Below are 11,700 nucleotides of genomic sequence, written 5' to 3' on the forward strand. Positions count from 1 at the left end.
TCACACAGTTAAATGTCACAGCTGGGCTTTGAACCCAGGGTATCTGACCCAGAACTCTTAATCACTAGGCTCTGTGGCCTCCCTTGAGCACCTGGAATAGCTCAGGTCTCTGGGACTTAGAATGAAATCCTTTTTAAATAAACAACAGAATGGGAGACTCAAACAGCATTCTCTAAATACTGCTTGGAAAGGAAGTACCTTCCCCCTTTCCTCTCATATTCCCACTCAGCCCAAATGGCCTGTCTGCTTCCTTTAAGTGACATGACTTATCGGTATCATAAACTCGGGTTCCACAGCCGCTGGGGCTGAAAAGAGGCGACAGTTGTAGACTACAAAAAGTTAGTGGGAGCTGACTCTTTCGCAGGCTGCGTCCCCGTCGGGTGGGCGGTCTAATATACATCCAAACAGAGGTCAGGATGCCTATTTGCCCCTCTTTAAATGCTGGGATCTGGACAACTCCTTTTCCAGGAAGGAAATGCGTTTTTATTCAAATGACACAAAGAATCCTTAGTTCATGGTAGACTTTCTTTGCTTATCCTATTATCTCTGTTATTAGTACTGTAATGTATATAGCAATCACAACACGGAAAAACGTTGGCCTCTCTTCCAGGGTGAGGTTTCCTTCTTGACTGGCAAGAAAATGCCATAGAGGGGAGCACCTTTCTAATGGATCTTTGGCTGAGACCTGAGACATGACTGTTCCGGGGGAGGAAATTTGAAACGGGGATATTATTCTGCCTTACTATGCTGCGTGTAGGATTCAAACTGCTCAGCAAATGTGAATCTTCGTAATACAATTAAACAATCAATTTTCTCTTTGTATGAATGCAATGTCTCACTCTTTCCCCACACCTCTCCCGCCCCTCCTCCTTGTCCTTTCTACGGGGCTTTCCATCCTGTATTCACATTCCCCCCTACAATTAGTGACTACCCAGTTCTTGTCTCTCATTTCCCTCAGCAGCCCCTTTCCTCTTCCTGGGCGTCTTGCCCCTACAGCCTTCTCCTCCCTCCCTTCTTCGCAGTCCACGGTCTCTGAGGAGATCAAAGAGCCATAGTGTGGCTGCCTCCCAGCTGAGAGAATTTTCCAGCTCCCCCTCCTGGCTGGGCCGAGTTGTGGGCTGAGAGGTGGGAGGCTGGGCTGGGGCGTCTTGACTTCTGTGGGGAATTAGGAGAGGTGTCCGAAGCTGCATTGTACACGATAGAAAAACAAAATTCCCTTTGTGCTAGTGTGGTGTCCCTCGGTTTGGGTCTTTGCCACACATTCTTGAAAGCCATTGTTTACACTAGGGTTTTGCAGGTTAGGAACGGTGCCGGTGGGAACCGAGCTGACACTGTAAGCGCTTCCCTGGTACTGAATTGACCATACAATCAGTTGAGGGAAAAGTCACCCTCCAGGGGGGCCTCCAGAGCAAAGGAGGGAGGACGGCAACTGGCCAATCAGGAGGCGAGGCCGAGACAGGCTTCCCCTCGTCGCTCGTGAGCTGCAAACAGTGGAAAGTTGGGAACCTCAGTCGCCGGCCCAGGCGGAGAGCAGCGGCGGCGGCGAGGGCAGCGGGACTCGGGCCGCGGCGCCGCAGGCTCAGAGTTGCCCCCGGGGCATGGACCCGGCGCGCCGCCAGCACTCCGCCACAGGCTGTCCAGGGCCCGCGGGCAGATAGCCGTCCAGGAGGAAGCCGCATCCAGACAAAAGCTGCCGCATCCCTGCCCTGCCCAGCCCCTGGAGGGATTCGAGTTTGGTGCTTGTCCCCTCGATTCTCAGCGCCAAACTTTTTGCTAGTTCAGAGATTCCAAGAGTCTGATGAGTTACTTTGAGAGGAAACCCCCTGCCTGTTGTTGAGGAGGACTAAGCACAGTGCTTAGGCGCTCAGGGGGAAAAGAAGTGGAAAAAAAAAAAGAAAATGATTTCCAGGGAAGTTGTCCATACAGTATTTCTGTTTGCTCTTCTTTATTCTTCCCTAGCTCAAGATGCGAGCCCCCAGTCAGAGATCAGAGCTGAGGAAATTCCCGAGGGGGCCTCCACGTTGGCTTTTGTGTTTGATGTGACTGGTTCTATGTATGATGATTTAGTTCAGGTGATTGAAGGGGCTTCCAAAATTTTGGAGACATCTTTGAAAAGACCTAAGAGACCTCTTTTCAACTTTGCGTTGGTGCCTTTCCATGATCCAGGTAAGGGAAATATTTATACTTTGTCTTTGCTATGTGTCATGATTACATTATTTCTTATGTTGTGAATGAAATTGTTTGTCAGGAAGTTTCAAAACCATTTTAAAAAAATGTGCAGCTGAATATAGTTGTAACAAAGAATTGCTTGCTGGCGTCTGGGTTTGCTCATCGATACCTACTTAAATCTCAGCCCTGGTGGAGATGGCTTGTTTAGGGAACTTGTACAGTGGTCCTCAAACCTGGAAATGTGGAGTTATGAAAAACAAAACCAAAAATCTTGGGCAACGACATCAAAATCACTTAACTCACTTAGATTTTAGAACTAAAGCATGTTCAATTACGAAGGCAGACTTGGACACGAATTTATAGCAGCAAAGCTTTAGGGGCTAACATCCGGATTGAAAGCACAGTCTGAGGATAACTCTCATTTAAGAGGGGGAAAAACCTGTTGTGTGAGACACAAGGAAGCCTGTAAGTAGTAACTACTAGTGGAACTGAAGACATGAAAAGAAAAGAGAGAAACCAATCATTTCTTAACTGAATCTATACATCTTTGCACCAGGGCATGATTAGATAGGTTCACAGATGGGTATAAACATTACATCCATGTCTCCTGCAGTAGAACTGCATGTAATTCGGAATGTCTGTGCTTTTTAAAGGTAGTTGAAGCGAAATAACTTCATTTTTGCCCTAAAGCCATGGGTTTCAGCGGCTCCACTGTAATATGATCCTATTTACTTTTTTCAGTTTCTCTTTAAAGTAGCACCTCTCTGTGAGGCTTATAGGAGCCCCCATTGCCATAGCTGAGGGTAGCCTTGCAAGGGGAGCCCTGGGGCTGGCAGTCTAATGTCCACCTGAGTTTCATTAGCACAAGTTGCTGCCCAGTTAAATAAATAAAGCACTGATTTCTTAACAGCCCTCCCCCACTGTTCTCCCACACTTTTCCTGCTTTTGAAATTGTCCCTTCTCGAGAAGGACTTGACACAACCTCTTCACAATGAGAGTGTGATATCGGCAATCTCGAATTCTTTCCTGTGCATTTAGCAAAGGTACATAAGTTCATATTATTGGTACGTATTAAATGTGGCAGGTTTTAACTATTAAACAATGGCACTGGGAGAAATTTGAAGAGAAATAGAACTCTCAGATTTTCATGCTCTTCAAATGATGAAAGCAAACTGTCCTCTTCTGGGATATGTAATATATGTACACACACATAACATACATACATCACATATATGTAATTACACATATTTGTAATTTCTACATTGGTTAAACATGAAATATTATTTATATTTAAATAAAGAATGATTATTTTTTTTTTTTTTGAGACGGAGTCTCGCTCTATCACCCGGACTGGAGTGCAGTGGCCGGATCTCAGCTCACTGCAAGCTCCGCCTCCCGGGTTCACGCCATTCTCCTGCCTCAGCCTCCCGAGTAGCTGGGACTACAGGCGCCAGCCACCTCGCCTGGCTAGCTTTTTGTGTTTTTTTAGTAGAGACGGGGTTTCACCGTGTTAGCCAGGATGGTCTCGAACTCCTGACCTCGTGATCCGCCCGTCTCGGCCTCCCAAAGTGCTGGGATTACAGGCTTGAGCCACCGCGCCCGGCCAAGAATGATTATTTACTGTGTTTACTGTCTTAGTAAGACACTTCATATGTTGTGATTTTCAATGTATTAAATGTCAAGATGCCAACTGTGATGCAGTTTGAGGTTTCTGTTATTTCGGAATACCTTGAATATGTTTCTTCTATATGGATGAATCTGAAGTTAGCTAAAACATGAAGTAAAATTTTGTTTTTTCGCTAACACCACGATTTGCTTTTCACCAAAGAACTCTTATGAAATTATATTGCCGTAAACAATACAAAAATTGCCCCAAGTTATAAATGGATACTGGACTATCCTGATATTTTGAAGTGATATGAAAAATTATTGGAATGAATTGTATTGTGGTGCCCTGCTTTTCAGTTGTTACCAAGTGGTGAAGTTTGTGTATTGTTGTAGTTGACTTTCCTGTAGTTTTTTTTCCCTGTAGTTTAGCAATCATGATTTAAAGTGGGGGAAACTTGACATGCTAATAACAGATGAGTGAATAAATAAGAGCTTTTCTAATATGAGAAAATGGTTAATTTAAATTGGTTTCATAAACTTAATTATGTATATAATTAAACAGAATTATTAATTCTGTTTACATTGTGATTCAAAGTAGAGAGAAGTGGCCAAATGTTTATGTTATGTAAGGCTATTTAAAATATAATATTTTTGAAGATAAAGAGAGAAATTGAAGTTAAAACATACTGTTAACATTAGTATTCACTTTACTAGATTGTGGATATCTTTCCTCTGTGTGTGTATGTGTGTATAATTCTTAAAGAGTTTTTGGCCTCTTTGTGCTTTTTTTTTTTAGACAGGGTCTCACTCTGTCACCCAGGCTGGAGTACAGTGGCACTATCACAGCTCACTGCAGCCTCAACCACCTAGGCTCAAGCAGTCCTCTCACCTCAGCCTCCCAAGTAGGTGGGGCTACAGACACATGCCACCACACCTGACTATTTTATTCGGAGAGACAGGGGTTCCACTATGTTGCCCAGGTTGGTCTTGAACTCCTGGTCTCAAGTGATTCTCCTGCCTTGGCCTCCCAAAGTGCTGGGATTATAGGCATGAGCATCTTGGAATGACAGGAAGGACCTTAAATGGGAATTGGCTGTCTTAGTGAGTGACATTAGAAAAGTACATTTACTGTTTGAGTCTTAATGTCATCAACTATATAAATTGAGAGAATTCTATGTGAATATCTCTAAGGTCTCTTTTAATTGTGATGACTCTGTTTTACATATGGTTGTTTTCATAGTCCCTAACACATATTCCTATGGTTGAGTGACACAACCAACATGGAAAGAAATAACATATGGGATTTAATATGATTATATAGTAATCTTGAATGCTTATAAGCCCTTTGACATCTATCACATTTAGCTAGATGAAATAATGGATACATTCTGGGATATATTCTATGTCTTTTGATATAAACCTTTAGATCTTTGCAGATGTTTGCTTTGGAGCCCTGCATTACAGTTTAGAGCAAGGTGTGTGTTTGCAGATGGAGTAAATTTAAAACACATGGAGCACATAGGTGTACAGGAGGCAGGATGTCTAACAAGTTGAAAATGAAATAAGACCATTCAGAACATGTGCATGTAAGAAGCACTGTGTTGAACTAGCAGCACATGTATCTAGAGTAGGCGGAGGTACCAGAGATGACCAGGGGTCATGGAAAGGTGAGCCAACCTTTTCATTTTGATGTAACTTAACTATGGTTAAGATGGATTTTCCACTTTCACAATCACAGTTAATGTATTGACTTTTAATGGTTTTGTTGAGATGTAATCCCCTTACCATACAATTCATCCACTTAAAATGTACAATTTGATGCTTTTTAGTATATTTACAGATAGGTGCAAACATTGCAACAGTCCATTGTAGACATCTTTATTACCACAAAACCAAATCCCATATCCTTCAGCTATCAGTCCCCTGTACCCCAATCATCTTCCCCTCAGTCCTGACCAGCCACTAATCTATTTTTTTGCTTCTATAGATTTTTCTGTTCTGGACTTTTATACAAGTAGAATCGTATTCTATGAGGTCTTTTATGACTGGCTTCTTTTACTTTAGCATAACATTTTCAACATTCATCCATGTTGTAGCATGTATTAGCACTTCATTCCCCTTTTTATAGCCAAATAATAGTCCATTGAATGATACACCACATTTTATTTATCTGTTAGTCCATGATGGATATTTGAGTTGTTTCCACCTTTTGAAACATTATTGTGAACAATGCTCCCATCCATATTCATGTACAAGTTTCTGTGTAGACAGTTGTTTTCATTTCTTTTGGATATATACCTGGAGGTGGAATTGCTGGGTCATAGTAACTCTATGTTTAATTGTTTGAGAAACTGCCAAGCTGTTTTCCAAAGCAGCTGTACCATTTTATATTCCCACTAGCAGTGTGTGAGGGTTCCGATTTCTTCACATCCTCCTCAATATATTACGATTATTATTATTTGAAAAATGCACAGGTTCTTTGTTATATCACATAGATTTATAAGGCTCTTATTACTTATAGTTAAAATAATTCAAAAAAAATAGAAAGTAAATTCATTCCGGAGATTATTCTCTTTATGTAGCATGCAACTTCTTTTTTTCTTCCAACTTTCATTTTAGGTTCAGGGGCCACATGTGCAGACTTGTTACATGGGTAAATTGTGTGCCACTGGGGTTTGGTGTACAAATGATTTCATCATTCAGGTAGTGAGCGTACTACCTGATAGCTTTTCAATTCTCATCCTCCTCCTATCCTCTCATCTCAAGTAAGTTCCAGTGTCTGTCTACCTCTTTGTGTACATGTGTACTCAGTGTTTAGCCCCTACTTATAAGTGAGAACATATGGCATTTGGTTTTCTGTTCCTGCATTAATATGCTTAGGATAATGGCCTCCAGCTGTATCCATGTCACCGAAAAGGACATGATTTCACTCTTTCCTATGGCTGTGTAGTATTCCACTGGGTATCTGTACCATATTTTCTTTGTCTAGTCCATCATTAATGGGCATCTAGGTTGATTCCATGTCTTTGCTAGTACAACATGCTGTTATTGAAATTTTTGATTCTTATGTATTAAAATTTACTGTGCTTTTTACATAACACTCAAAATGTATTCCTCTCTTCCTTGAAATACAACATTGAGGAGGGCTGATCATCTCTCTTTCACTATAGCTTCTTTTATCACTCACTTTCTTATATCCTCTCTTCTCTTTAAGGCAGGTACCAGAGACAGGAGGAGAGAGAACAGGACAGTATGTTTTAATGAGTTACTTCATAGAAAGAAAACTCTTTTTTCTTCTCTTTCACAATTGTGTCTCCACTTTCTTCCCAGGATATCTTATGTGAGTCTTCATGCATGCATTCATTCATTCACTCACCTATATGTTTCAGACCTTGCTTCACATGAAAGGGAGTAAAACAGATAAAAACTCCTACATTCATGAGCTTACATTCTATTGCAGGGGTGGGGAGTGACACAGGCAATAAAGAAAACAATTAAAATATATATGATATTTTTGATGATGATAATTGGTATGGAGAAAATAAAAAGCAGGAAAAGGGATGGGGAGTTTGAGGTGGATTGAAGGTGTTGGGATTTTATATATGGTCATTAGGGAAATCCTCAGTTGAAAGGTCACATTTGATCAAAGACTTGAAGGAGGTGAGAGAGGGAGAAATGAGGATATCTATGGAAAGAATGTTACAGGTGGAGAAACAATAAATGAAAAACTCTCCTGATAAGAGCATCCTGACATGTTCAGGGAACAGTGAAAAGACCAGAGTCTGGAACACAATGGGTGATAGGAAGAAGTTAGAGGGTGAAGTCAGAAATATGTTGAATCATTTCAGGAAAGGGCTTGTAGTCCATTTGACTTTGGCTTTTACTCTGAGTGAGATGGGTTGCCATTTTAGGGTTCTGAACATAGAAGTGACATGATCTGACTTATGCATCTACATAATCATTCTGTTGTTTGAGAATAGTCGGAACTGAGCAAGGACAGAAACAGGGAGACTAGACAGGACACTATTGCATAATTCAGACAAAACAAGATGGTATATCTTGTATGAAGTTGGTGGCTGTGGGAGGTGTGAGAAATAATTGGATTTTCTGTATATTTTGAAGATGAATCCAAAAGGATTTAATGAAGAACTGGATGTGAGGGCTTAGAAAAATAAAGAAGACAAGACGGGTTCTGAGGATTTGGCTTGAATGATGCTATGGTTTGGATGTGGTTTTTCCATGCCAAAGATTTTATGTGGAAATTTGATACCCAGTGTGTTAGTGTTGGGAGGTAGGGCCTAGTAGGAAGTGTTTAGGTAGATCCCTCATGGACAGGTTAATGTCTTCCCTTGAGGGCAAGTTCTTGCTCTTATGTGAATAGATTAGTTCCTTTTAAGAGTAAGTTGATTGGGTGGGGGGTGGGGAGGAGCTCAGTGTTTCACATCTGTAATCCCAGCACTTTGGAAGACTGAGGCAGACAGATTACTTGAGGTCAGCAGTTCAAGACCAGCCTGGCCAACATGGTGAAACCCTGTCTCCACTAAAAATACAAAAATTAGCTGGGTGTGGTGGCACATGCCTGTAGTCTCAGCTCCTTGGGAGGCTGAGGCAGGAAAATCGCTTGAACCCTGGAGGCAGAGGTTACAGTGAGCTGAGATTGGACCATTGCACTTAAGCCTGGGCAATAGAACAGACTCCATCTCAAAAAAAAAAAAAAAAAAAAAAAAAAGAGCAAGTTGTTTAAAAGAGTCTGGCTTCCTTGGTTTTTCTGTCTTGCTTCTTCTCTTGCCATGTGATCTCTTTGCAATGCCCCACCTCCCTTCCATCATCCACTATGAGTGGAAACAGCATGAGGCCCTCACCAGTTGCAGCTGCCCAATTTTGAACTTTCTAGTCACCAGAATCATGAGCCCAATACACCATTTTTCTTTAAAAATTACCCAGCCTAAAGCATTCTGTTGTAACTACACTGAATGGACTAAGACAAGTGAATAGAAGTGTAGCTTGGCCTTTCACTGAGATGGAGAAGAATGAGCAAGAAGCAGGTTTGATAAAGGATGGTAGGGTGAAGTTTTGATTTTTAGGTGTTAAAGTCTGAGATGCCTCTTGATACTCAAGTAGAGATAAGAAGATAGTTGGATATGTGGGATTTAAGTTCCAGGGGAGATGTCTTGGGATCCAAAGACATACATATAGATGATATTTAGGACAATTAGACTAGATGAGATCATTAAGGGGGACTGACTATAAATGAAGAAGAGAAGAGGTCTGAGAACCTAGCCCTGGGACTCCAATGTTTAGCAGTCAGATAGATGAGGATGAATCAGCAAAGCAGCCCAAGAGATTGAACTCAGGGTAGGAGGAGAAGAGTATGTTATACTAGAAGTCAAGGAACTGTTTCAAAGAAGAACTAATTGGTCACTTAAAAGGAGGATCAAGAATTGGCTAATCAGTTTAGCAATGTGGAAGTCATTGGTGACTCAACAAGAACAGTTTCACGGAGGAGATGGGAGTGAAAGCCTGTTTGGAGAGAATTCAAAGAGAATGGGAAAAGAGGATTTGGAAATCTTTGTAATTATATTGCCATGTCCAACTACTGGAACAGTTGCTTTGTTCAGAGGCTAAAATTGAACTTAGTTTTGATAAACGATTCAACCAGTATTTTATGAAATACAAATAAAAATAAAAAGAACATCCAGTTTGGAACGGAAGACTTGTGTTCTTTTCCGTATTCTTGTCACTTCAGCAAATCATTTAACCTTGCTCGAGTCTCTGTTTCTCCATCTAAAAAATTAGTGCATTGGTGGGTTATTATCAAAGTCCATGATTTACATCATTATAATATAGAGAAAAGTAAGTGACTATAAAGAGGTTCAAAGTAGCAAGGACTTGATTCATTGGGAGAAATATTGGCATTATATATCTTTGTGTATAAAAATTTTCATTTTAATACAGTTAATCAGCCTTCAATAACTTTGTATAGTTTGGCTGTACCTACACAGTGTTAAGAAAATCCTCTAGGATTTTTTTTTGGTAAAATGATTCTCTTAGAATATTTTTCTGAGTGATAGCAAGATCATTTGAAACCATAATGAATAGAAAGATTTTTACATGGAAGATATTACACATTTGAACCTTGAAAACCTATGCACATCTATATGAACTGAACTTCAAATTGAAATGTTTTCAGTTTCAATATGTATAGGAAAAAGAACCAAAAAGCTGTTAGTCTCTGTGCCTCTCGCACATCCTACAGGAAGGAGGATTTTCATGAGCAAAATGATTGGTCTGTTATGTCCAAGAGAAATTCAACTGAACAGAATGCACTAAACTTTAAGAGTTAGAGACTTTGAACAAGGGCAACTCTTATTCCTTAGGATAATAAATATTTCAACTTTGGTGAGTGAGTCTTATGTCACTGGATGTCTCCTGAGGATATGTAGAGGTGTTTTGCTATGCATAACAAATACTTTCTCTTAAAGTATAGGGACCAAAGTTTGGTAAATCAGATATTTTAAATGTGTTAGGGATGTTTCCCATTTAACAGAATCCTCTGTGACTCCCAAGAAATGAAGTATTTCCCCCCCCTTGTTGATTAGTTAAGGAATAGCCTTCTACTTTATTGTTGATAAATCAGAATTTGACATTGCTTGTGATTTGTTTCTGATCACACAGACAATAACCATTCTTGATGATCTTTATAATTTTGCTTACTCATCTTTCTCCCTGACTAGACATTAAGCTCCAAAAGACTATTTGATTCACTTACAGCCACACAATAGACACTCAAGAAATGTTTCATGAATGAATCAATGAATGAATGCTGCAGACAAAAACTGATAATTTCTCTGGGTATTTTATCCTGCCTTTCATATCTATGATTTTACTTTTTAACTCATAAGTAGAAGAATACATTTTACAACATGATAATTTGCTAATTAGGCCTTTTTGGTGATAATGTATCTCCCATCCAAGCTTGAACATGAAATGGAAGGATAATTATGACCCAGATAATGCCTGACTGAGTCTTGGGTAGTGATTGAATATTTCTAAAGCAGGTGATTTTGTTGGGGATTTAAATGCAGTCTGGAATGTTTCAGCTGTATGCTATAAGGCAGTCTGCCTACCTTCCAATTTTAACTGGACTGACTGAAGGAGTGTTAGAACAATTAAACTGATTTCCAAGGAGCACTGTGCAACCAGAGGACCCGTGTTGTAGGTCTTCTCACAAATCTACAGGGATTCTCAACCTTGGTTTTGTGGTTTCTGATAATCTCATGAGAAGTCTTCATCACTGGGGAGAATAGGAAAAATTAAAAAATGGACTTATGTCAACTATAAGATGTGATGCTATCAGTGTTTCCTACCTTAGTGATGCTACCGTGGTTAAGTAAAACATTATATGTGAAAGTCATTTAAAAGTACCATAGAACAAATGGTGTTGCTGTAACTTATTTGTCTATAAATATTGAATAGGTACTGGAAGGAAGGCAATTATCAAGGAAAATAGTACAACACTTATACAGTCAGACTAAAAAAATAAATAGAAAAAGATTCTACTCGATGACTTGACTGTTAACCTATAGGCAAAGGATGATTCAAACCAGTTCAGTTATATAACTACTCTAATATATTTCCATATATTCAGTGCTTTGAGAAGCATGTATGCTTTACTATATTACCCCTTTGAGCTCTAGGCTCAATTGGAGCCTCATAATTGGAAAACCAGCAAGAGAATCTAAAAAGTCAAAGATAAGCCATTAGATCCATTCATTCATTCAGTTATTTAGTCTGTCAATTACAGACTTCTTACCATTTGTCAGGGACTATGCTAGATGCTCTTGATTCAAGTCTGTGAAAAATAGGGCAAGATACATTACAATATACAATGCTATGCTACTTTTTTTTTTTTTTTTTTTTTTT

General features: G+C 39.8%; 1 protein-coding gene across 1 annotated transcript in view; it reads left to right on the forward strand.

Annotated features, from left to right (window-relative positions):
* Positions 1-1,505: 1,505 nt before the first annotated feature.
* Positions 1,506-11,700, forward strand: part of HMCN1 (hemicentin 1) — a 460,634-nt gene continuing 450,439 nt past the window's right edge. Inside the window, 1 exon segment of the mRNA XM_017848051.1 lies at positions 1,506-2,166. Coding sequence (XP_017703540.1) covers positions 1,899-2,166 — 268 coding nt within the window. The 5' untranslated portion in view covers positions 1,506-1,898.

The sequence above is a fragment of the Rhinopithecus bieti genome, unplaced genomic scaffold, assembly GCF_001698545.2.
Source record: "Rhinopithecus bieti isolate Rb0 unplaced genomic scaffold, ASM169854v2 scaffold_27006, whole genome shotgun sequence".
Classification (NCBI taxonomy): Eukaryota; Metazoa; Chordata; class Mammalia; order Primates; family Cercopithecidae; genus Rhinopithecus; species Rhinopithecus bieti.